Source organism: Gadus morhua, chromosome 12 (assembly GCF_902167405.1).
Source record: "Gadus morhua chromosome 12, gadMor3.0, whole genome shotgun sequence".
NCBI classification, from domain to species: domain Eukaryota; kingdom Metazoa; phylum Chordata; class Actinopteri; order Gadiformes; family Gadidae; genus Gadus; species Gadus morhua.
Genome location: NC_044059.1, coordinates 4,719,232 through 4,747,160, shown reverse-complemented (window position 1 = coordinate 4,747,160; position 27,929 = coordinate 4,719,232). Strand labels below are relative to the sequence as shown.

Here is a 27,929-nt window from a genome sequence, read left to right as displayed (position 1 = left end):
CTTTAACCTTTGGGGGGTACAGCTGAACCCTATCAGAGGAGGGTTTGCAATGATGCACGACCGCCCGAGACAAAAAGGGGGGAAAAGAACGACGAAGAAAAAATGAAATGAATTATTTTTCCTCGAAGGGCGAGTTAAAAAGAGGAGGGGGTTTATGAGATGGGGGGGCGTCTCCCCTTCTCCTCCATTGCCCTCCCCCCAGTCAGTTCTTGATTAACACCAGACGTCCTAACAGGAAGTGACCCTGGCGGCTAGCAGCGTCAGGAGAACTTCCATCTGGTGTGGAGGAGACGAAGAAGAACACCCCACCGCCACCCCCACCCCACCCCACCCACCCTGGAGTACAGCAGAACCGACGGCTCCAAGATGTTCTAGAATCCTCTGGCCCCAGGGAGAACCCTCTCTACCCTGAAAGCCAGCCCAGAGTTCCCCCTGTATCCTGTAGCTTCTCCCCGTCCACGCAGCTCCTAGCGCTGCAGGCCAGCGCACCGGGACTGCAGTGGCGTCGCTGGTGGCCTGTGTTGAAGACACGCTCCCAGTGGCTCACAGTCGCTCCTCACCCTGGGACTCTGCTGTTTCCTTTCCAACGCTGTCGGATCACAGTGATGTTTCACATTAGCGTGCCGTGATTTGGTTTCCAATGCTCAACGTAAATGTTTGCTCCAGCCTCAGCTTTCAACGTCAGATGAAATTCAAAATAATAACAAGGAAGAAATACAGCATTTTAATGCTGCTAGACATCATATAGGGTGGTACATTCCAGGTCTATGAGGTTTAGTTTGTGTTTTGGGGCTATTAGTCCAGTTTGGGGCATTTTAGGAGGTATTATTCATGTTTCGCGGTATATGGGGCTGTTATTCATGTTTGAGGCATTTAAGGGGGTAGTATTCATGATTTGGGGTTTAAGGGAATGTATTCAGGTTTGGGTGTGGCAGTTATATATCTGTCCCCTCTCTGAATCGTAAACAGGTCCTTCCTTCCGCCATCCCAGATTAAACACAGATACACTGAAACACACACTCACTCTTACACAAACACACATCAGCATACAAATGCATGTTCACACACATGTGCGCGTGCATACCAAAAAAAACAGGTGAACATACATACGTATGTTCACACACACACACACACACCCAAAACACTTTTACCTTCACATAATTCCAACTCAAGATGTCTACAAAGTACAACACCACGTTTTCACCAACTAATGAAAATACATATCGACACATGGTCTTATTAAGATATATATAAGACACATAAGACACCCAGACATTTACTCCATGGGGTCGGTTGTTTGTGTTGGCCCTCTGTCACTCAGTAAATCTGTCTGCGTTCGGGTCAAATGTTGCACTAAACAAGACTATAAAAACCATGATGGGGGCTGGGGTGGTGGGCGTGTATGTCTCAACTTGGCTGCAGAGCAGGCCAGGGTCAGTGAGTGTGTCCGGCCACAACAGAGGGACCCTCACTGGGGGCCCGACCGACTGACCTAGGCTCGCTCTTGAGCGCGTGTCGCGGGCCCCGGTGGGACCGGCGTGGGGACAGCGGCCTCTCTGAGTGTCTCTCTTGGGAGCTTGGAGCTGCATGGCTGTCTGGTCTGGGTTACATGCAGACGTTCTGTATAAACAGAACACTCCAACGCTACTGTGAGAGCACACTCCACAAGCGCTGGGAGGAGCGAGCTGAGGCCCAATGTACTGCAGCACAATCCCAAAACAACTCCCCGACACAGAGCAGGAGAGTGGCAAGGATGTTTGACTCTCAGCCAAAATTGGGTACTGGCTTTGAAGGCCAAATGTCTGCAGTACACCTGTACCTAGGAGTTGCTTTGCTTTTGGAAAAGCCTCTAGATTTTTATTCAAACTCTAATTAGAAGTAACTCATAGTTAATGGTTAAAAACAGTGTGTGTTTGTGCATGTGTGTGTGCATGCATACACGAATGTAATGCATGTACGTACACACACGTCTATGTATTTACATGTGTGTGTGTGTGTGTGTGTGTGTGTGTGTGTGTGTGTGTGTGTGTGTGTGTGTGTGTGTGTGTGGGTTGGTGTGTGTATGTGCGACGCTGACCACATGTTTGAGGGATTAGTGATGTTTTTCATCTTATGACCCCCCTCCCTCATCTCCCTCACTTATGAGTGTTTTACTACGTGCATTTCCTGCCATAAAGAGCCGGTCAGAGGAGCCCTCTCCACTGAGCGCTAACACACTTCATAAAGCAGCCTGGAGAGAGAGATCACAGCCTGGGTCCACCTCCATGGAACCCAGCCTGTCTGAAGTCTGGAGGACAGGCCTTTCTGCTGTGGATGCCACCACACCCCAACCCGCTCCACCCACTAGAGCTCCAGCATTCGTCTGGTCTGGTAGTTTCCTCGTCACCGATTGGACAATGAAGGGTAGAGGGATTTTATCAACCAATGGCCATGGGTCTCTTTCCCGCCCCTCTCGGGTTTTGACAGCAGGGTGTAATGTATAACGTGCTGTTTAATACCAGTGGCTGTATGAAGGATGCCTGGGGATAACGGGGGTTAGGGCTGGCATGCCCACCATTGGCCGTGGGATACGGACGGAAATACAATCCTGTCACATTTGGGGAATTTAAATTCTTCTATTTACTTTAATAATAAAATCATTTGTTAAAGATAAGAAAATATAGTTTATACTGTAACAATAAAATCATGTCAAATGTTGCCTTCGGGGGATTAAAACTTCAAATATGAAGAAAGTTCAGTAAGGTCAAATTAAGTTCAAACTCTAACAAGACAATTCTTTAAAATGTTTATTTCGTGGAAATAAATCTGCTAGGAAAAGAGTCGAGGTGAGTTAACATTTCACAAGGAAATCATGTTATCTCTGAGGAGTCTTTGGAATAAAGAATAACAAAAGCCAAGAGAAGAAATGCAAGTCCAAATATTCTCAATACGGATACAGAGAATGAAATAAAAACGGATTAAACAATAAAATAAGGTTTACTAAAGTAAGCTTAATGCAGCCAAGCAGCACATGTAAGGGTAAGTGTAATGTGGACCAGAGAGACTCAGTTCAGCAGATGTTCAGCATCAATACTGCCTTCAGATTTACGGCTTCCTTTGCTTTTATCGCCCTTTTCAGGAGAACGTCCAGCACAGGGAATGAATAAATATTCAAAGCATTTTAATGTATTTTCAGCAGCGAAGATTAAAAACTTTGGATTTAGTGTTTAGTAAGTTATTTGGGCTAATGTGACAATTTTTTTAGTCTACTCATATTAACCCTAATTAAGTGTATAGAATGTATGGCAATGTGTGTTTGTGTACTGTGTGTGTGCACTTGTGGTATGTTTGTGTGTGTGTGTGTGTGTGTTGGTGTGCATGTGTGTGTGCTTGTGAGTGTTTGTCAGTGCATGTGTGTGCTTGTGTGGTATGTGTGTGTGTATGAGCGGTGAGTGTGTGTGTGTCTGTGTTTTCGTGTGTCTGTGTCTGTTTGTACAGTGTGCGTACAGTGTGTGTGTGGGTGGCCGTGGCCGCCAGATCCTTTCTTAATTAGAGCCTGGGGTTGGCTCCCGTCGGGTTATCTGATGAACTCAACCAAATGCAGCAATGCTATTGGCTATTCCCCCCTCCTCTGGCTCTCTGTGCAATCATGAACATATACATCAAGTCATGTATATGTTCCTGTGTGTGTGTGTGTGTGCATGATTCTGTGCATGACTGTGTGTGTATGAGTGCAGGCGACAGAAGCGTAGGCACACTAGTAATTAAAAATAATTGGGACTAATTTTATGAACATGGAGCAACAGGGGAAATATGGCTAATCAGCCACCATCGTTAGCCGAGCCGATTATTCCACTTCCTGATTCAAAAAGCCTTTTCTCCAGGGCAAGAGATAGAGAGATACAGACACGGAGAGAGAGAGAGAGAGAGAGAGAGAGAGAGAGAGAGAGAGAGAGAGAGAGAGAGACACAGGGGGGGGGGGGGGTTTAGATAAACTAACAGCGATAGAGGGAATAAAATAAATAAAAACAAATAGAAAGCAAGAGAGAGTGCAAGAGGGAAGAAATAAATGAGAAAATAGTAAAACGTTTCTCTCTGCAGAGTTTAGCAGTAAGGGACAGGGTGGCCAGGGTCTTTCATGTCCCACAACGGCCTTGTGTTGCCGTGCCAACCCAAACAGCCATGCCAGGGAGGTCTGAAACACACACCCCAACCTTCACCCCCCGCCACAGCAAAACAAACTGTACGTGTGGGTGACAGGGAGAGAGAGAGAGAGAGAGAGAGAGAGAGAGAGAGAGAGAGAGAGAGAGAGAGAGAGAGAGAGAGAGAGAGAGAGAGAGAGAGAGAGAGAGAGAGAGGGAGAGAGAGAACAAGACAGAGAGACAAAGACAGAGAGACAAAGACAGAGACAGAGAGACAAAGACAGAGACAGAGACAGAGACAGAGAGAGAGAGAGAGAGAGAGAGAGAGAGAGAGAGAGAGAGAGAGAGAGAGAGAGACAAAGACAGAGAGACAAAGACAGAGACAGAGAGACAAAGACAGAGACAGAGACAGAGAGAGAGAGAGAGAGAAAGGCAGAGAATTGAATGCATTGCAAAGGAGAATGAGTAGTGGAGGGAGACGAAGAGAGCAAGACACAGAGAGAGCACTGTCTGTAGTACAAGTGATTACAATATTAAAACACCAGCGAAAGGAATCGTACAGTATTCACAATTCATTCTACTGACAGCAAAGGTAGCAGTCATGCAGATCGCTGTACACAAAGTTACAGAGATTTACATCATACGTTACGTTAACTTGTTCAAATGTTGTAAAATATGAGGTCCAAAGTGATTAATTTGTCCCAAGGATTCCCCAGTTCCATTTCAAAAACAAGTAGTCCTATCTTTGAACACAAAGCAGGCAGAATGTCAGTTCAGCTAATTAAGATCTTTTCAAATTGTGTTGATAATACCAGCCATATATTCTTCAAAGAATGTATGGATTCTTTGCAAGAAGCCCTGTCATTGGTAAATAGACCAGAAGATCTGTCATGGTCCTTAATACATGTTCATAATGATCAGTATTCTCATAAATTCCAAAAGTTATTAAACAACAGTACTGAAGTCCCGGTATACATGCACATAATCATAAATACAATGATGACAATAATTGCTCCATTGGACTTACTGTAGTGCAGAGTTAGCCTAAAAAAAACTAAACAAAACAAGACTGAACCATAAAGAACCAAGCCAAGTCCAATTAATTGTTTTGTTATCTATGAAATCTGGCTTCCAATGAAGTACAAATAATTTTCCAGCCTTATCTCTCGGTCTAGCACAATAAAAGTTTTTCTCAGACTGAGTCGGGGAGCATTTGCTTTGGCCTGCTGTCTGTCCCACCATCTGTAAAGCTGTAGTGTAGAGTGGACGGTGGAGCCTCCAGCCAGGGGAAACCTGTGTTTACGGTCCTACGACGAGGATTTACTGGCTTCTAATATAACATGCTTTCTAAACCTGCCCAGATACAAACGTTCTCTCCCTTCCGAAATCTGTCAAGCCTCCTATCTATCCACATCGCTTTTCTTTTTATATCTCCATTTATTTCCCCATTGTAATATTTCTTCCACTGTTACATGACATTATTCTTCGACTTCATTTTGTTTATTGCTTCATTATCATCATCAGCATCAACATCTCCATCATCATCACTTAGAGTGGTTCTATAAAGCGTCGTTGTACCACAACTAAGAAAAGGGGATTAACATTAACTGCTCCGAGCTATTCCTAACTCCACACATCACACACTCACTACCCAAGTGTCCCCCAGACTGTCTGACCCTCCGCAGCCAATCAGAAGACGCAAACCAGATGAGTGACAGGGGTCTCATGCAATGGTGGCATCTGCTGTTCCTCCTCCAAGTCCTTCCCCCCCACACACACCACCCAGTTGTAGACCAAACCCAGCCTCCCCTCATGTGGTGTTGGCGGTGGGGACGTCGGTTTTAAGCTCATTTCCTCGTCCGCAGAAGAGGAACAATTCTCTTGGGCAGGCACCATTTCTGTCTATAATCAGATCCATGCTCAGACGTGACAACATGGCCGACAGAGGAGTTAGCGTATAGAGATGCACACACTCGCTCATACTCATTTTACATGATGATATATGTAAATATGTGTGTTTCGTGTGTTTGTATGTGTTTGAGCATTCATATTACAACATTGCAGAAGGCTAGGGCCCAGCACAGATCTGGTGGGATAAGATTTTTGTACAGGCCTGCGTGCGTGCGTGCTAGCGCACATGCATGCGCGTGCGTGTGTATCCAGCAATGTGTTTGGAGGCATCAGGTCTCTTGAGCGTCTGGTTTCCATTAGAAACTTTAATTGGGGAGAAATACAATCACACACAAAGTCCCACTCAGGGTCTCACTCTCAAAACACCACCCTTCACTCTACCTCCACCAACCTCCTACTATATTTCCCCCTGCACCTCCTCAATCTCCTGAAATCTGACCGTTGCACCTCCTCTCTCTCCCTGCACCTTCCCTCATCTTCCACCTGCATCTTCTCACATCTCCCTGCACCTCCTCTCCTCTACCATGCACCTCCTTGTCTCTCCCCTGAGCTTTCTAACGTCTCCCTCCTGCACCTCCTCCCCTTCTCCCCACCTCCTCCCGTCTTCTACCCGGCACATCCAACATTCTCTCCTGAGCTTCTTCCCATCTCCCTCCTGCACCTCCTTCTGTCTCCCGCCTGCACCTCCTCCTATTCGACTCCTCCTGTCTGACCCACTTTAAGATCAACAATAAGCCATTCCTATTCTTCACATGTAAACTCAACCTTTCTGCCAACACACACTTTCACGAAACGCACAGATAACCACATGATACAGAGGCACACCCCCATACGCACACACACACACACCTGGTGCCTTGACAGAGTCAGTTCTGGGGAGATGTTTATATCAGAGAGTCAGGTTCTCAACATCTGACTGGCAAGGGGCCCCAGGCGAACTTTGCCAAATGGAGGGAGGGAGAGTTTTGGTCTCAATTAGCCAGTTACACAGAGAGAGAGAGAGAGAGAGAGAGAGAGAGAGAGAGAGAGAGAGAGAGAGAGAGAGAGAGAGAGACTATGAGCAAGGCCCATATAAACGATTGCAGAGAGATATAACCTAACATTGTGTGGTGTATTATTTCAGGGTGTGTGCTAAGGTAAGGGCCCAGCCATGACTAAAAGTAGCTCTAATTATGAACTATGTGGTGCACAGGATGTGTGTGTGTGTGTGTGTGTGTGTGTGTGTGTGTGTGTGTGTGTGTGTGTGTGTGTGTGTGTGTGTGTGTGTGTGTGTGTGTGTGTGTGTGTGTGTGTGTGTGTGTGTGTGTGTGTGTGTGTGTGTGTGCAGAGCCAAGGTTAAGGGAGCTATTACTTTGGGAGGTACACAAGACTGTGGTCCGGAGGTAGAGGGTGTGCTCAAGTGCACACGTACACACACACACACACACACACAATATATATAGCTATTTTTAAATTATAATAATTCATATTTCCACAAAGAGTTTGTTATTCAACTTTTGATTCTAAACGGTCCGATTCTTAATAAACGTGGGATACTGAAAGGAACTGATCCAATTAGATCTAAAGCAACATTAAGTAAAGTTAAGATACATGCAATTAAGTGGGTAGGAATTAGTCGTCTTGCTCAAGGATCCCCAACAGTTAATTCTTTGGCCCTGGGGAGAATTCACCCATGTACCTTTAACCATGTACCTTTTGGTTGGGAACCGACCCTAGTCACTAAAATCAAAGTAGACAGTGTGTCTTAAGACTGAGGTTGTGGCCCCACTAGAATGGTCAGGGCCCCACAAAAACAAACACTCTTTCAGCTGAACCTCTCTGACGTTTACCACGGTTACCACAATGTATTCTGTCGCCGCTTGGCTTGTGGGAGCGAGATTGCTCAAGACTGTAACTAATACAAGAGATGGAGGTCGTGATTATTCTGTGGGACTCCAGATTATGAGAACATATACAGTATGTTCTATTTTTTTTTATATAATTTCCTTGAAGGGAAGGCATTTCAAGAGTCATCCTACAGGGGCATACCATCACTGTCTCCCCCTTGCTCACTCTCTCCCCCGTGTGTGTGTGTGTGTGTGTGTGTGTGTGTGTGTGTGTGTGTGTGTGTGTGTGTGTGTGTGTGTGTGTGTGTGTGTGTGTGTGTGTGTGTGTCGTGTGTGTGACGTGTGTGGACCAACCAAAGAGAGATGAGCTAGGAGGTCCTTGTCAGACTTTTACCATTAAGCAGATAGAAGGCAGAGTGGCTAAATAAACAAGCTATTTCTCTCTCTCTCTCTCTCTCTCTCTCTCTCTCTCTCTCTCTCTCTCTCTCTCTCTCTCTCTCTCTCTCTCTCTCTCTCTCTCTCTCTCTCTCTCTCTCTCTCTCTCTCTCTCCCACTCCATCACTATCAATCACATTCTCACCTACTCCATCACACTCTCGCTCACTCATTCACTCTCTCACCTGTGATTTTCTGAAGTAGTGGGCTAAGCTCCGCCTCCTGGGTGATCACCAGGGTGAGCGCTCCAATCAGCTCCCTCTCCGTCTTCTCCAGCTCCTCCTCTTCCTCCTCCTCCCGGCCCTGGTGTGGCCACGGCTGTGCCTCGTCGGCCAGAGAGTAGAGGAAGATGAGCAGGAGGATCATCTCCTCGGGGCCGCAGTCCTCGCTGGGCCGCTGGGCCCCGGGCCCCGCGGGGCCGCTCTTACTCATGGGCTTCATCATCGGCAGGAGCTGCCGCAGCACCGTGGGGAAGTCTGAGTCGCCCAGAGCCTGTTTCAGCAACACATGGAAAGTAAAGGTCAACCCCAGTGTTCTCAGGGTGTTTCGCTGCAACACCTTATTATAGTATCCTGTAAAAGTCTTTGAACCCCTCTTGGGCCGAGCTACAATTTGGCCAATGGTGAGGCTTCGGTAATAGTTAATACAGAGGTCATGAGTTGGGTTGGGTTCCTAAAGGCTTACAGGTTGACTGAGGATGACAGGGGGCGAATCCAGAAACCTTTGGTATCTTGCATGATTTTCAGTATCAATTATTGATTTGGAAAATTTGTTTCATGGACCGGAGGGAAGCTAACATTCTCAAAAACAGAGCCCCCGGAGAAGAAATCATTACTGTACTATCAGAAATGGTACCGCAAGTTGATTATTCAACATAAGCAGGGTAAATATTAACATTTATGAAGTGTATGTATAGGTTGATTGGTTTTGGTTTGCAGTATAATGTGTATTGAATAATGGAAACTCGTGTACAGTCACACTTCAGCTGGCACTCAAGCACACACACACACACACATACACATACAAGAACACACACACAAACTTCTGGGAAGTGTTAAGGTGCAGTGACCTGTCTCTTTACAGCTGCCTCTGAATCAGCCCTCCTGATGGTAAAACTATGGTCCAAATGAGCTGAATCACATGATCATTTCAACGGAACACTGACCAATCACAGCAAGGGTGATCTCATGCTCCTCCAAAGTAAGGGCGTCAAGCTGATCTGCTCGCTGCTGGATAAGAGAACATTAAGGGCAGGGAACCAAGAAAGAAAGGATTTGAAGTCGGAAAAACACTAACGGCGGACATTAAAAGCATATAGAAACAAAGAGAGGTAGAAATAAAATAAAATAAGGGGGGGAAAACGAAGAAAAAGCAAACCTCAGTTAGAGTGGGAAACAAAGGCCCATTTGGTATCGTGTTGGTTATCCCTGTTAGCCGTACAGCTAGGCTTTGAGGGTAGATTTCCTTTCCAAATCCCCCAGTTCCCCTGGCGAACACAAACAGTCTTATTTTCTCTGCTCGGGGCGCCCAGCAGCTTGTGGGGAGTTCAGGGGAACCAGAGGACCCAGAGAACGGCCCCGTAGGGGTGGATCTGGTGTCTGACCCGATATCTCGGCCAAAGATGCAATACAAACCGTTCCCCCTCGGATCACGAGCTCAGCACGCACAGCCGAACCCGACAGAATGTGTGGAACCCCCGCTGGAGCTGACCGTTGAGCTGAGAGAGAACGATGGCCGTACAAACTACTGAGCGTTTTGAGAATTTGTCGAAATCGCCGTTTTGCTATCTAGTGTTCTCCGAGGAAAACCGCTGTTGTCCTCGAAGAACACTAGATGGTCAAGCAAACGATGGACGTTCAAGCTACAAAGATAAATTCAAAAAGGCGCTTCAGACTACTGAGCGTTTTGAGAATTTGACGAGAACATTTGGCGTTTTGTCCTTGAAGAAACACTTGATAGCGAAACGGCTTTCGACAGTGGCGGCTCTGTTAGTCTTGATGGCTCCCTGGGGCCAAAGACATTGTGAACGCGGCGTTCAACAACATACTTCAGCTCGACGAGTTATCAGGATGACGGGGAACGTTGTTGCCACAGCGACGGCAGATATGGCTGCCTCCGCCAGACATTGCGTCAACCCCACAGCCGCTCGGGGTCGTGAGAGGTATCAGGGGGGGGGTCTCGGCTCCCTGGGACCCCCCCCTTCAGCTGGAGCTGGACCCGGACTCCCGGTATCTAGCACACCATTCGGGGCCTCCTCCCTCTGCACATTAGTCCCGGCCAACACGCCCTCTTCCCCACCGCCATCCCCCCCATCCTCAATCCCTGTCCCCCCCCCCCCTCTCTCTCTCCCCCTCCCTTTCTCCCCACAGGGGCCATTCAAACAAACACATCTCTCCCCACATTTTTTTTCTCTCCCTCAGCATTGTGAAATCTCCAATCTTTCCAAGCTGCACTTATTCGCTCTGCCAAACAATGTTTGGGAACTTCCATGGATCTGTGTTTCTCTGTGTGAACCAGAGTCGTCAAGATGGGGGAATCACGCTTTAGTGGCAGAATAAGTGGAGTGAGCTCTTTCTGTCTCAGTCACACCTTCTCTCTCTCAATGTCTCTCAATGTCTCTCTCTCTCTCTCTCTCTCTCTCTCTCTCTCTCTCTCTCTCTCTCTCTCTCTCTCTCTCTCTCTCTCTCTCTCTCTCTCTCTCTCTCTCTCTCTCTCTCTCTCTCTCTCTCTCTCTCTCTCTCTCTCTCTCTCTCTCTCTCTCTCTCTCTCTCTCTCTCTCTCGTAATGTCTCCCCCTTCTCTCAATCTCTCTCTGATGTCTCACTTTACAGCAGAAGAAGCAGTGATTTCTGGTCTGTATGCACTCACAGGCCGGCCCGTGCTATGCTATGCTAGTTACGCTTCTACACGCGCAACAACCCATGACCATTAAAGACAATGTTTGGACAGGCCGGGCATCGGATAGCTTCAGGGCACGCAGTTTGACCGGAGTCTCTGAGATCAAGTTTATTGCGATTGGCTAAGCATTCACACATACAGGGACTGAATTTCCCAATTATTTGTTGATAATTAAATGTTGAGCAACACTGAGTACAACAAGTACAAAAAAAGATTAAAAAAAAAAAAAACTAACAACAACTGGATGACGCAGACAGCGAATTAAGTTGCATCAAAGCAGCTTTTCAAAGTGAAACACCCTGTGTATAATGTGAAGCTCTGGCACAGGTAGCTCTTAGTGAGAGGGCTAGAGAGCAGAGGAGAAGGGTGAGGGCGGAAAAGAGACAAAGGAGAGGTGGAGAAGAAGAGAGGTTGAGAGGAGAAGGAGTTGGGGAGGTAAAGGGGAGGGAGGAGAGGAGAAGAGGCGAAGGAGGAAGGGAGAAGAAAAAGAGGAGAGGGGAGGTGAAGATGAGGGCGGAGAGGAGAATGAGAGCAGGAGAGCAGGAGCGGGGGGGAACAGGGCTGAGCAAGGGGTACGGAGGGGCTGCTGGCCCCACATCATTTATTATGAGGCGACTCTACAGGACTCAGACCTGAACCCGTTACCCCCCCCCTCCCCCCAGGGCCTCCAAGTACATCAATTTCCCCCTGACTAATTCCTCTCGTCGTGAGCCCGCCCTCTCCTCCATTGTTCACAACAAGCTCTGGCTTTTTACGACAATGTGGCCGAGAGAGAGAGAGAGAGAGAGAGAGAGAGAGAGAGAGAGAGAGAGAGAGAGAGAGAGAGAGAGACTGGAAAGGATTGTGTGCAAAGGTTGCGAGTTCGATCGTACGTTTTGGCAATTGGTATTTTTGTGCTACTGGGCAAAGGATCCCTTGGCATGGCAGCGCCAGGTTTAGCAACTGGAGAGAGGAGGGGAAGTCTTCATCAGCCAAGAAGAGTAACAGCAACAGAATGTGTTTATCATTGCTTTTATCGGGAAATAATCAAAACTTATGTTCAGTTTTGATGAGTCTTGGCTTGTGGCTGAACATTCAGTAGTTCTACGATCTCTTTCGTCAATCCCTGACCACCCGGCGATAAATAAACCTCATTCCTTGTATGTGTGTTTTTATTGTGCATTTTAAAGCCCTTTGTAAACGTTGTATTTAAAGGTGCTATACAAATCAAATGCATAATCATTTGTGTGCTAAAGATGTGCATCTGAGTGTAAATGTGTAAGTACGTTCTGTGTACTATAGATGTTTATGTGTGCTTAAAACATATATCTTGGTTCTTAGGAGTGGGCATGGGTTATCTGCAACTGCATGTCTGCTGCATATGTCTGCCGCGTATAAATGTGTGTGTTTGTGTACATAATGTGGACGTGTCCTGCATATGTATGGGAGTGTGTCGTTGGGTATGTTTATGTATGTATAGTGCATATGTACACGCCTATGTGTCCTGTATATGTATGGGGGGATATAGCTAGCAGCTCCAGCGGAGGAAATGGCCGTCTTTGGTTTAAAGCGGAGATGGAAGATTGACTGCAGCACTTTTCAGCACTACAGCTGAAACCTGACAATACCTGGCTCCCAGCCCTGGCACACATGTTGTCCAGAGAGCTATGGTACCCTCCACACCTCCAACAACTGAAACTGAAAATTCTGCCTGCAGCACTTACCACCGTGCTCTCCGAGAATCGGTTGAACGTGTTGTAACATCTTCGCCCTACGAAACCAGATGCTAATGCAAATATACAAGGGGTAGAACTCAAGAACTAGATGGGGAGCCAGCATCAGCAACGCACGCTGCGTTCCGTTGCGTTTGAGCCAAACCTTGGAGAAAATGACAGCTATAAAAATTGCTAAAATGGTAAGTAGCGTGCTACATCCATGTTGATTTTGAGGTCCAACCTTTTACAAACCAGGCAAGGTTTAGGAGTGGCGTGCATGGCAGGCGCTCGCCTATAACTGCAGCAATAACAGGAAGCTAATGCAATTTCACTACGCCATTACAAAGTCCACCGGTGGCCTTGCTATGCACTAATGCCACCATTACACACAATTAGACAATAACGATTGCCAATGCACAATGCAAACAATGGTAATGTTGGAGTGTGCAATTACTGAAATAAAGTCATTACTTTAAATGACTGTGATAGTTTCTTATCGTGGCACAGTGTGTGCGCCATAAGAATGTGTATAAGATGAAAAGCCAAAAAGAAAAATATCTTTCTATTAAAAGCTGTTATAAAGGCAAAGCAGATAGGCCGATGCAAAACTAGACGCTGGTTTGCGGAAAGATGACTGGAGCGCAACCAACTACTTGGTGAAGCGTTCTGCACCAATCAGAATCTCTCTTGGGTTGCGCTTCGGTTTAAATCTGTCAGCTATTGATTGACAGAAAAGCGTTTGGCAGCCCCATCCATTCTGGGGTTCATAAAGCTGCAATCTCACCCAATCATGAAGCAGAGGCCAAGCCCCGCCCTTTGCCCGGCAAAGTCTGAACAGGAAACGAGGTCCAGATGCAGCCCCTGGAGGAAGGTAAGTGTTTCAGATGCAGCGCAGCATGCTAAACAGAACCAGGCCTCACTCTCAATACTCCCAGCCTGCACAATGAACCTTTTTCTGGGACCCACAGGGAGGGGGGGGGGGGGGGGGGGGAAGGGGTCTAAGAGGGACGAGAGGTACTGGGCCAGTAAGTGGGAGGAGCTCCAAGAAGCTAGAGGGACAAAGTTGGCTGAAGGTTCAGGTTGTCCTGGTCCAGAAATAAAACCGATTGAGAGTCGCCATTCATCAATGTCCTCCACTGAATTTTCCTTTCTTCTCATCACAGAAAATCAATACGCTGCTTTGCATACCTCCGAAAATAAATGTTGTGTACACATGGTGCCGATTTGCTTTCACATAATCACATCCAATTTGTGTTGCTAATAACACGCAAGGTTGGAGAGGATACGGGAGAGAGCAGTGTAAGCCAAGAGCCGTAAATATCTGCAGCGGAGGTGGAGGTAGAGATCGTACACGGCCAATAGATGAACAGTAGAGGAGAGGATCAGCACAGTGTGGGAGAGCCTATCCAACATGTAACTGACACGCAACACAGCCAGGGCCGAGCTCCCATAAAGTCCACCGCAAGAGGATTTGGCGGAAGGAATGGGGGACCTGTTACTGAGCTGCCGTTTGTTCAGGTCTTGACGAGGGGACACTCGGTGCTCGTTTCCTGGGCCGGTGACACTGACAGATCCGAGAACAGGTCTGCCGGAACCACTCTGTTTATCGAAAGGACGGAAATTTGGTTTAAGATCGGCCCGGGGCGGAAAAATAAAGTTTATCTCTGGTTCTCTTTTTCGCGGTCATTACTCTGTCTCTGGTGAAAGGCATGATAAGTCTTTCAACCTAGCGGGTGTTTGGTGACGGAGGGATGGACGTCACATCCAGCCAAGGGAGAAGACACACAGTTCTCATTACGAACTGTGCAAAAGCAGATTAATCCTCTCCACCTTTATTTCTTTGGATTTGATTATTCTTCTTGTTTGTGCTTTTGATTTGAGTTGATTGTATTTTGAACTACTTTTTATCATGTGGTAGCCTTCATGTGGGTTTGGATTGGTGGGCTTTTCGGCTCATGCTTATAAGCAAGGGGCAAGGTTTCTATTACCTAGAAAATAATTATAATAAACACTGTTGACTGCTTTGTGAAATATGCCACATGTAAAGCACTTTACATGCAAAAAAAATCACAACATTTTATTTGAGACAAAATCCACCCTACAGATTACCTAGCTGTCATGATGATTAAGGCTGCAGATTGCATAGACAGACTTTTAACCAGAAATCTGATATTTGTAATTCCATAATGCCTATCAATGGAGCTAAGTGTATACTGTGTATATGAATCACCTAGCATCTCAACATAGAGGGCCGATGTGGCCGCTGCGGTCATGTCTCTGTCCACAAGGCACACGGCTCCTTGTGTGTTTATTCACCCAAGTCCAGACATCACCCACGCAGAGGTTGAGGTCGGTACTCAAACACAACCTCCACTGGCTTCTCCAACATCAGCCGGTTCGCCAGCAGAAGGCTGGTCCTCCAACACCAAATTGTAAAAATCGAAAACAGCCCTTCTCAGACTCAACAAAAGAGGTTGATAAATAAACAAAATCTTGGATCGCGAGTGCACTTAATCTATACAATTACGTTTTCTGTAGTGCGCTTTTCACAAGTTTGCACGAAACATCAGTTTAGTACAGCTAGTATGGACGGGTTTGCTCAAAATGCCCAGAGTATGCCTAATACGTTCCGTTAGTATGTGGGCCTGTAGCCGTAGAGACTGTTGTGTGGCCACATAGGCTGCAAAAGATCATGGCGTCATTTACCAGATGAGAGCCAGTTCTCAGCCAGAAACCCTTGGGATGTGTATAAACACCCCCACACACACAAACACACTTTTTTCACGGACGGAAACTGATTCAGACCCATTTATGAAGAGCACACACGCACACAGACACACACACGTCCACACGAGATTGTGATATCGCCATTGACGGGACACTGGTCTATGTATTACGTATGGACTGAAAAGGAATGAAGAAAGAAAAGGTTGAGAAAAATTAAGGGACGATGGAGAGAAAGCAAGAAAGATTTAAGTAATCAAATAAGCAATAAAAAATGAAAGAAGAAAAAAAGAAAAACAAATTTACTTTGTCAATAAAAAAAATAAAAACTAGTAAAAGAATGATAGAAACAAAACATGAAAGCTGGATTTATGGGGTAAACAGGTCGTTTTCCCAGAATAAAGTAATAACTGTTTATTCCCTGAAACTCGCAACAAAACATCTGACCCCACACTTCCATTGTTGCCCAATTTCAGGAAAAAATTGATTTTCTACGTTATCTCCACGAATCACTGGCTTGATGGCGGTCATTGGGGGAGATATTTATCTCTCCTCCATCCACGCCCCCTGGTTTGAATGAAGACAGGAGCCCTGCGAAGGGTTAAAACACCACATCTGATTCCAGTTTGGCCGTCTCTCTCACACACGGGCACACACAAAAACACACACACACACACACAGGGCTGAATGACTGACGACCAGTGGCGCGAAAAAATCTAGTCTTTCAAAATAAAAGCCTTGCTTAGCAGTGTGGTAAAGCATCTGACCAGTATGAAGACATGAAGGCAAGCTTCTCCGGTATTCCTCACTAAATAACACTGAGGAGCACGTTATTTGCCGTATGTAAAAAAAAAAGAAGATTGGAAAGGAAAAAGGTTAGTTACTAATGAGTTCCCTTCATCAGCATACAGCCTCTGCTGGCCAGAGGGGGGCACTGTTGCACCATACTGGGAACCCCCTCAATCACCTTCCTCCCCCAACCAACAACCTCCCCACCACCATCACAAGGTCCCCCTCTCCTCTACCTCTCTCCTCTCCTTCCTCCAGGAAAAGGAAGACTCTGCTACAGTACAATCAGCCAGGGAGTTGGATGGGGGTAACATGTATAATTAATCTATTACCTTAATCTGACCTCAGAGGAAGGGTCACCACTGTGTGTGTGACTGCAACATGGTGACTGTGGTCCTGTTGGCCTCATGTTGTCCGCCCGCTCAGTGTTGCAGAGCAGGGGGGGCTGTGGTCTTGTGTCCTCAGCTATGGGCGTGGCTCCTTCTTCTGGACCCAGTCTAAACACAACATGGCGCTGGACGCAAGGCAGCCATTGGTCAGAGCCGGGGCAGAGCGATGACTCATCGCTACGAGATACAGCTGTTTCTTCTGTGGTGATGGGGTGCGTCGAGAGCGAGGGGCGGGAGCCTCAGTCGCTGCTGCCGCCGCGGGCGTGAAGTGTACCGCGGCTGCCGCCTGCGTGCGTGCACGTGAGGTGGACCGTAGCTGCCGCGGGCGTGCACGTGCAGTGGGGGCTGCTGCCGCTGCCAATGGGCGTGCGTGTTTCGGGGGGGTGCCATGGGGGGGTGTGCAGTGCACGGAGACCGGGGGTGGTGGGGAAAGGAGGCACAGTCTATAGCCCCCCCCCCCCCCCCCCTTTAAGTGAGAGGTCACAGAGGTAACAGTGTGTTTACCTCTGTGACAGAGCGAGCGGGAGAGCCAGAGAGCGAGAGGCCCCACACGCACATCTGGTTCACAAGCTGGGCCCCGCGGTGAGGAAAGGGGTGGGGGGGGGGGGCATGGGTGTGTGTGTGTTTACACACATTGTTTAAGCGTTAGTCTGTGTGCGCGTGTGTATAGTGCATGTGTGCTTGTTTAGACGTGTCTTTTAAGTGTTCGTCTGTGCGTGTCCATGTGTTTACCTGCGTCTTTTAAGCGTTCGGCTGTGTTTGTGTGTGTGTATATGTGGGTGTGTTTATGTGCGTTTTTAAAGCCTTTTTTTGTGCGTCTTCATGTGCATTTAATACACTTTTATATTGTGCAGTTTTGCTCCCATTTGTAACAGAGAAAAATAGGACTTGACTGGGATACGTCAAATCGATTCAAAAACAGTTTTTTACAGAGAAAGAGCGAAGTAAATTGGCAAAGGGGGGGAGAGAGAGAGAGAGAGAGAGAGAGAGAAAGAGAGAAGATGAAGTCTGAGTGTTGTCATAGCGACAGACGTTTGTAACACCTTCCGTGGTTTACCTGCAGGCAGACAAAAACAAAACCAAGGAGGAGAAATGATGAATGGAGATACGTAGAATGATTGAGCGACAAGGGAACATAGTTGGAGAGAGAGAGAAAGAGAGAGAGAGAGATAGAGAGAGAGAGAGAGTTAAAGGGAGCTAGAGGGAGAGAAAATAGGAGGGAATAGAGAGAAGTAGAGATTACATTAACGAGACAGAGGCAGTAAGAGAGAGAGGTGAAAGGAAAGAAGATGGAGTGAGAATGTATTGATAGGCCTAATCACCATGGTGACAGAGGTTATCAGATACAAGATGGATAGAGGGCTGGGATGTGACTCAGCACAATTTGATGTTCAATGACCTTCCATAATCAAACATTCACACACATACATAAAAAAGACACTCTGATGGGCATGCACACACACTCACGCATACACACACACAGAACGCAATAATGCCATAAAGCGTTAATCAGTGCAGACCACACTCTAAACATGAACAGACATACTCCCGTGAACATTCTTCCATTTTTACTGGAAACCAAACGAAAAGAGAAATAGGAGCCGAGTTATTATGAAGTTATGAGTTATGATGAATACTCTACATTAGGGGGCCTGTGATGTGTGTGTGTGTTTGAGTGTGTAACTGTGTATGTGTGTTTGAGTGTGTAACTGTGTGTGTGTGTGTGTGTGTGTGTGTGTGTGTGTGTGTGTGTGTGTGTGTGTGTGTGTGTGTGTGTGTGTGTGTGTGTGTGTGTGTGTGTGTGTGTGTGTGTGTGTGTGTGTGTGGCTGTATGTGTGTCTGTGTGACTGAGAGCCTACATTCAGGAGGGAAAGGGCAGCAGAATGAGCTGAATAAAACATGTATTCACATCATCAGCGGCGACAGGAAATATCAACACACAGGACCACCGTTCGGTTTCCCAGCATGTCTGGGGGTTTCACAGCAGAGCTATTTATATTAAATTCATGGATAGTTAGCTAAAGTGCTGTTTGTTTATTTCATAGTGTTGTATAGAATTTCTATTTGATTTGATCTAAACGTACATCATTTGTTGAATACATTGCCGTCAAAAAGCCACAGAAATACCTACACACAATATATATTTATATTTATAGTGATTGTTTATTATCATTGGAGAATGTAATCCCATACGGTGCACAATTGAAAATGATACCCTTCTCTAAATTTGCTCCCCTGGTAAAGTCAAGCAAATATATATATATATATTAACGCTAATGGACAAGGCGGCCATTGAGTTGCTTGATACCATGAACCACATAAATGCAGTGGTAATAACGTCTGTTTGCATACTAACATGTGTGAGCTAGACCTTGCTAAGCGTGCGTCTCACCTGACAGGGTTAGCGGTGGACGCTGGCATAATAGCTTCACTTTAGCATGGCTGACTGGCCTCTCTATGTGGGGCTCATGGCATCAGAGCAGTGAGGTGTGAGGAAAACAGGCTTTCTGTTAGCGATCTCAGAGAGAGAGGGTCATAGAGAGACAGAGGAAGGGAGAGAGAGAGAGAGATTCCGCACACACAGCACTCTACTGTTGGCGTCTAACTAGCGTGACACCGCTAACACCATAGAACCACATTCAACTCTAGAAAACACGGCTGCCCGCAGCATGTGGAGCACACAGACAAACACACACACATACGCACAAGGTATATGCGTAATTTTGACGAGATGGACAGAACCTGCACAGAGGAAGGCAGTGTGTCTTGTGTGTTTGTGTGTCCTGGTGGGATTCCAGACAGAGACTAATATATAGTAAGAGAGCAGACAATTGTTGTAATAGAGAAACACACACACACACACACACACACACACACACAGGGAGAGAGACAGAGGTATTCAGAGAGAGTGAGATGAATCGTAGTGATTCAGGACTATAATAACACAACTCTAATCAACGCAGGCGTTGTCCCGGAACACAAATATTAAATATGTGATCGAGGACAAGATAGAAGAGAAAGTATAGGGGGGAAAGGCATTCTCTCTCAGACACACACACACACACACACACACACACACACACACACACACACACACACACACACACACACACACACACACACACACACACACACACACACACACACACACACACACACACACCACTTTTGCTTTCTCCCTCAGCCACAGCCCCTCCCCCCTTCTCTGGGGTCCAATCGATCACATGCAATTCCCAGAATTCTTTGGGTTGGAGACGTACAGCCCTTTCGCATTATCAATGGTCCTTATCAATGACTGAACCAGACCTCATCCTTCACAGATAACCCTTAGAGAGTGACCGGGTGAAGACTCACAGAATCATTTCTTTCAGGACAACAACCATCCATCTTTGGTAAGCTGCTCAGGACGTGAAACCCTTCCTGATGTCCTGGTGTCTCAAATACAAAGTCTCTGGAACCAAGACAGAACAAAAGCAACCACTGGCAACAAGTTGTCCATACAAACCGTTGTGAATGAGCTAAAGAAGCTCAAGGAGAACAGGTTGAAATACCTTAGAAAGAAAGTCCAACCGGTTCTCAGCCTTAACCTCGGATACACAAAGATTTGCTAGTACGGAGCTGTGAAGGCGCAGAAAAACAATCTTTTTGTTGTTGTTATTGTGCTTATTTTCTGTAAAATACTTGTTTTTCAGAGAGCTTTGATTCCCTTGTGAGCCAACCACCGACCTTTGACCCCTTGGGTTGGACATAGATGTTCAGAGCAAAGCACACTGTTTGACTTACCTATCCACAGGCAGTGATTAATGTCTACCAGTAAATGTTCAGCATCGTACCACCTCAAGCACCACCAGTCCCCTTTGACTCCTTTCCCACACTGAGAGACAGCACCCCGGTCCCTTTTCCTTCTCATCCTTCCTTTTCCTAGGTCTCTTCCTGGACAGATGGTAAACACATCGCTAATGCCTCGTCTGTCTGTCTGTCTGTCGGTCTTCTGAGGCCTTCCAGAGATGAACGTCTAAACGCAAACGCCACCGTGGCTCCAACGTCCCTTCCTGCCTTCCCGGTACATGCTGCGACCAGAGCGAGGTCAGAGGTCAGATTAGTCACAGGTTGTATCCCAACTAATTGCGTCTTTTCAGCTAGTATTTATGGCTAAACATCCTCATAAACACTCCTACTCTCCTGTCTGCGCGGAAGTCGGAAGATGCAAACCACGTCTTTCTCTGTTTTTTTTTCCCCTTATATGGGAGTTTAACAAATCATTCACGTCTTGTTCTTTCTTTGATGAATAATAACGATTTGAGTCGTAAAAGTCAGTTAATAGAGGAATGGTGCTGTCCAGCTCAACTGGTAGAGCATGGCATTACCACTGCCAGGGTGAGGGGTTAGATTTCCACCAATTCTTAAAATGCATGCATAAGGATAATGTAAGATGCTTTCGATATAAGGGGTTAGTCTGACTAACCCCAACCTCACCTAGATATTTCCATGTTTATTTATACCCTAATGATTTTGAAAGACAAATATAACACAGATTTCAAAAATAACATTAATAATTTTTGGTCTTCCCATCCACCAAAAGAATCAGTTGTTAAGAGAGCATTTGCCTCCCGTGCCCGGTATTGATGGAATAACCTGCCCCAGTATATCAGGGAAGCAGGGTCTGTGGATGCTTTTAAATCTAGATTGAAGACATTTTTGTTCTGTAAACAGTATGGAGTGTTATCTGTTGTTGTTGTTGTCCTCAGTCATTATTTGTTTTAAGACATTTTGTTTTAATATCAATGTGTTGATGCTGTTTTTTGTATAGAAGTGTTCTGAGACTGTTTCGATGGTGGGACTGCACTTTAAATAATAAATAGATTGAAATTGATGGAGAGGTACAATGAATATGTACTAGTGTGTGTGTAGGTGGTTGTTTGCTGCATGTGTGGGTGTCAATAAGCATGTGTTTTTGTTGTTTGTACACGTGTGTGTGTGTGTGTGTGTGTGTGTGTGTGTGTGTGTGTGTGTGTGTGTGTGTGTGTGTGTGTGTGTGTGTGTGTGTGTGGGTGTGTGTGTGTGTGAATGCACACATGTGTTTGTGTGTTTGTGCGTGACCCTGTGATGGACCGGTGTGACAGTGTGGGTGCTTTCCCATGCTTAGGAGGGCCAGACCCTAGCCTCCTGCCATACTGCTTTCACACGCTGATGTGTCAGCCCAAGGCAGACCGAGTGTTCACACCAGCATAATCTAAAGTGCTTTAGCACCAGATTTAGCTCCAAGCTACGGGCCCTGCTCTGGAGCCGGATTAGCATGAACAACATTAACAGGCCAACAACGGAAATCACTAAAAGCACAAAGCTAGAATGGTGAGCCTGTGTGAATTGGTCTATGTTGCAGAATTGCCCTTGACCAATCAGGGCCGGCAAATCACTCACTATATGGCTCTATTTATTGTTTTCTAACTAGCGACTGTGCTCAAGTCTTAGGCTCGCCGCTTAGCCACATCCTTCAAACATTTGCGAGATCTCTCTCGTCCAAAGAGTGCTCCACTGTGTTTTGCTGATTAATTTTCCTTGGGCGAACACCACAAGAACCTTCAATTGCGTGACAGTACAACAGTTGGCGAGGTTGTTTGAGCTGCTCTGTAAATTATTGTAATCTAGGGTTTCAGAGTGAGGACGTGGTGCATGTTAAGGCCAGGGTTTCAAACTAAACACCCGGCTTAGATGTTGAAGTGTCTGAGCCAAAAGTCTTGAGTCTCTGAGTAGCAACAGGGGAGGAGATCAGTTGAAGGATGGATGGATCAATCTAAATTAATTCATGAAACGATATTTGAATTCAATATATTTATTCTATTAGTAATCCAAGTCTCAGTGCGCACATAGCAGGACAAACCAACAATATCCTTGTGCAAATAGAACTAAGGTCATGTCAGGAGATAATAAAACAGGCTTATATTACAATTTTAAATAACTACAGGCAACCCGATTACATTACAAATGTCTAAAACTAATCACATTTAGAATATTTAATAATGCATTCAATGAACAAGTAAATTACTTTGTCAGACAGACAGGTTTCAGCGTGATGCCTTCATTTCCATACACTATATGTTCCATACAGTAGAGTATAGTGGCTTTGTGTCCCGTCTTGAATAAGGGTCGCGGACTAGGGGTTCCTGCACTCTGAAGCAGAGACATTGCAAACTCGGTACAGAGAAACTTTGAGCGTCAGCCCATTTTTAATGGACAGTCGTGCAAACTTGCAGAAATAACATTCACTTTTTGCTACTTCACCTCTGCGCTATTATTTTTTTAAACAGGATGTGGAACAGTGGTCCATGGAAAATATCCCCCCCAACCAAAGAAAAGGTACTTATTCTTTACAGTTTTGCATGTCACTCTCTGAACTTCTCACCTTTCCCTGTCATTTACGTGTCAAATGTTGCGCTGGGCGCCACAATAAAGGCTTCCAAAACATATTTTAAAGCGGTTGATACCTTATGGCATGCATACATATATTTAAAAAATTCAAACTGTGAAACACACTCATTGGATCCGCCAGAAATAAACACAGCACAGCGTCCCTCAAAGGCACTAAAACATGCAGATTCTTACACGTAGCAGTAAAGCATGTTGCTGTCAATGCGTGAGAGGGAGATGAGAGACTGAGAGATGCTCCTGCTGCAGTCTGTTCTGACTGTGGTTCCTCTGAACACACACACACACAGCTCAAAGAAGTGCTTGAGAAGAGGGAGGCTTCGACAAGATGACCAGAATGACAGCGAGAGATGGCATGGGTTGAGAGAGAGAGAGAGAGAGAGAGAGAGAGAGAGAGAGAGAGAGAGAGAGAGAGAGAGAGAGAGAGAGAGAGAGAGAGAGAGAGAGAGAGAGAGAGAGAGAGAGAGAGAGAGAGAGAGAGAGAGAGAGAGAGAGAGAGAGAGAGAGAGAGAGAGAGAGCATGTGGCTGCCTCATGTGGACCGGACCCTATTACCCTCCCCCCGCCCACTCATAATTTGCAGCAGGGCGTCGGTGCATGTATTTTGTATTTCTGGGTTGCTTTTGATTCCCCATTTGATTCCTGTTTTCTCTGGGAACCACGACAGAACAAACCAGACCCACATGTCTCCCCCGGCGTGGCTTTGTTGAGAACAATAGCTATAAGAGGGACAGGGCATTTCAGTTCAGATGAAAAGTAGGACAACCGTGGAAAGTGTAGCAATCAGATAAATCAGAGCAAACATTAGCTTGGCAGTTGGTGTCATGGTGGAAGACATTTCAAAACACTGCAGATTAAACTAATGTGTTGAAAAACAACAATAGAATTGTTTTATATTTCCAAATCTGTAAAATTGCAAGGTTTAGCGAGTTTTGGCTCTCGTCTTTTAATCTTCGGTCTGTTGTGGCAGTTGGCGAAAGACATTTTACATTAGACATAAATGTCCTAGATTTGTTCCCAGGGAACTTTGCTCAAATATGATCAATTTTCAACAATTTGACAATTTTCAAGGAATCTTTGGAATTTTAAACTTACTAATTAGATAAAGAGGAGACAGTTTGACAAACAAACACAACTAACAGGATCTCTCCCTGCAGCTGAAAGTGCAGTCCCTGCGACAGAGCTAGCCCAACATGTTCAGTGTCTTGGCAGTTGTTCTGACGCATTCTTTCACTTCATCTCTCAGTCCATCCGCTCTTAGGCTCTCTATACCAGATCATCCACAAACATTACACACACACACACACACACACATATACACACACATAAACACACACATACAGCCGAAGGACCCTCTGTGTGTGTTCAGAAATCCCTCCCAGACAGACCAGGGGGAGGCCGGGTGTGTGTGTGTGTGTGTGTGTGTGTGTGTGTGTGTGTGTGTGTGTGTGTGTGTGTGTGTGTGTGAGTGTGTTTGAGAGAGAGGAGTGTTTCAGTTCAACATGTGCTTGCGGTCCTTATCCACCCTGCATTAATAAAGTCCCCCCCCCACCTCATCCAGACGTAATGAGATGCACAAACATCAATGCATGAGCACACCCGACTAATGGCATTAATGTGAGGAGCAGAGAGAGGGTCCAGAACTCTGAGTTCTGAGATTCAAGGAAATTGTTGGCGGGGGATAGGAAAACCATTATGAGAAACGGGGAAGATGGAAGAGATTGTGACGGGAATGAGAAGGGACAAATGACAGACGTTTTACACTCTTCCAGAACTCGTCGGGGGAGTTTGACTCTTCTTGATCTCTCTCCGAATCTAGCTTTCAATCAGATTCCCGAAACAGGCAGCAGAATTGAAACTAGCTCCAAAGTAAAAAGGCTGTCGTTTTGTGTTTAGTTCGCTAAAGATGACGTCAGGAAAAAGGGGTCGGGATTAACATTGCCAAACAGATTTGTTTTGTTTTTGTTTTTCCGAGACCAATCAAAGCTTCCCTGAAAGCCAGACAAACCCTTGTATCCACCCAGCTCTGTCCAAAAACCTAAACATGGAAACTTCCAGAATCAGAGAGAGGCAGAGATCTGGAGTGTTGTGGCTGGTCAAAAACCTGACACAAAGCACTGTGGGTAAACAGACCGACACCAAAACAATACACAAAAGACACTTCTTGGGTCGTGTTACACCATTGAACCAAGAACCTTCAAACACGAACAGCCTTCAATCATTGGCCACAAAAAAGAAAGATCTTTTTTTCTTTCATGGTAAGATGTCTGACAGGTGAATTTGATAGGCTTAAGTTAAGAGTCTAACGTGACATGTGCGCTGAACACAGTGTTTTGCTAACACCGTCACACGCTCCACTGGTACGGGGGGGGGGGGTTGCAGGGGGGGGGTGCATTACAGATATCAAACACACGGCAAATCTCCCCCAGATCACACTTTTTGAGCTCTCAGCTTCCACGCAGGCCAGCGCCCCAGGGAACTCTGGGTAATTAATGACAGGCAAAGGGTGTCCCTGATTGACCCCCTCAACCCCCCTGGATGCTCAGTTACCGCGCCAACCGGTGATTTCAATATCTCCTGGGTGATTGGTCGACCCAGCCTCCCCCAGCCTCGGGGCACAAGGTGGGCAAGAGTCAACAGAGTATAAGGATTTGAGATTTGGTTTGGGGGAGGGGGGGGGGCTCAGATGGGTATAATTACAAGGCATTACAGAGAAGTCTCCTTATTCCCACTTGGCTAAGCGACCTGGAGTCTACGGGGGCGGTGAGGTGTAGCTAGCCCCCTAACCCCCAGTACTACTATCTTATTCACATCTGGGTGTGGAGTAGAGCCTCTGTCTGACTTTTGACTGTAGGGGGCACTAGCTAGCTGTCAGATGCTCTGCAAAGACCAGCCGAACATGGTGTGCCAGTCATACACACACAGACACACACAGACACAGACACACACACACACACACACAAATACACACGGTCGTAGAACATGGACCTCCATGGGGTAGTTTCATTGACCATGGTTCTCCATCCAGGCCTGCTCTCCTCTTCACCCTTCCCTGTTCAGACACAATGAGAACCATACTGCCATAACCCCGCTCTGCAGCCCAAGGTAGAGGTCCTGGAGAGGTCTCAGCTTACTCTGAGAAGCATGGACACAAGCGCACACACCAACAGATAAACTGAGAGATACACACACACACACACACACACACACACACACACACACACACACACACACACACACACACACACACACACACACACACACACACACACACACAGAGACAGAGAGATAAATAGACAGACCCACACAGACACATACACACACGCCCTGTGGCCTGTGACCTTTGCCCTCTGCCCAGCAGGTAGTGACAAATGAGCTGATAGTTAATGTGAGCTGAGATGGACCTTCTGCAGGCCTGAACACTGGGCCTGTGTGTGAGTGTGTGTGTGTAGGTGTGTGTGTGTGTGTGTGTGTGTGTGTGTGTGTGTGTGTGTGTGTGTGTGTGTGTGTGTGTGTGTGTGTGTGTGTGTGTGTGTGTGTCAACAACAGGAAGCGCGCAGCGCGACCTAGCAGAGCACATAAAAGCACGCACATGCACCCCCCCCCCCCCCCCAGACTTTCATGTCTCCCTGGTCTCTGGTATCTCTGTGTTCATAAAGGGGACATCAGCTGCAGCTGGGTGCAGTTCTAAACCCGCCCTGCCCAAAGGCACACCATGTTTCCTTCCAAAAAGGCCTTCATTCATGCCGTGCTGCATATGGTCATTAATGTGGAATCAATACCATTCGTCGTGTAATGCTGAGCTGTCATAACGCAAGACCATGTGCGTGTTGTATTTACTTTATCCCATCGGTATTGCCAATGATTTTCGGTATTGATGTGAAGCACTCTGCTTTCAATGATTGTAATAAAAGATGCAATATAAAAGGTTTTTATTATTGTTATTGTTATCAACAAGGTATTTACCAGAAGAACATGTTCATCTTGATTCATTAACATTTCTAATATATTTGAGCTTAATGCACATCAAAATATTCCAGGCATGTCTTTACTTATCTAATATTGACATCTAATCACTTTCCCCCTCTCCAAGATGGAGCAGCTTTGGTGACTGCATCACTAAGTCAGAGGAGGTGGGGTTTAACATTCCAAACAGTAATAACAGAATGTAGGGGGGGGGGGGGGGGGGGGTCGGCTTTTATGGATAATTAAGATAAGACTTTCATTGTCTCCAGTTTAACATTTCTTCATTTCAGCTCTTTAATCAAAAAACAATTTACAGTTAATGAATGGCATTTTCTGATATTTACTACATTGGCTAGAAATGCACAGATAATGGTTAGGGCATCTTGCTCAATGGTGCCTACAGGTAGCCTTGGGTCATTAGGGTTTGAGCCCGGAACCTTTTGGCTGGGGGTCAAACCGTCTGACTCCTGTACTATCCAGCTAGGATCTGATGGACTGATCCCTCCTACCGTGGCTCCTGTGCTTTACGCATTACATTACGGCACACGGATTCAAGTCGTATTAGAGGAGGACTTCGGGACTTTTAGGGGACGATTGCGGCCGCAGCATACCCGCTCAATACTGGACCAGTTAAAATTGTAATTTGTATTTATTTATTTGATTTAAAAAGGGGCAGCGTCCCGCTTAAAACATAAGCGTTGGCATTTGATGAGCCGTACATTCCAGCTTTAAGCTCATTTGCATCTGTAGTT

General features: G+C 46.1%; 1 protein-coding gene across 1 annotated transcript in view; it reads right to left on the bottom strand.

Annotated features, from left to right (window-relative positions):
• scfd2 (sec1 family domain containing 2) overlaps window positions 1-27,929 on the bottom strand; it is an 86,400-nt gene that overhangs the window by 32,097 nt on the left and 26,374 nt on the right. The window contains exon 5 of the mRNA XM_030372615.1: window positions 8,479-8,785. Within this exon, the coding sequence (XP_030228475.1) occupies window positions 8,479-8,785 (307 nt within the window). The remainder of the gene's footprint in view (window positions 1-8,478; window positions 8,786-27,929) is intronic.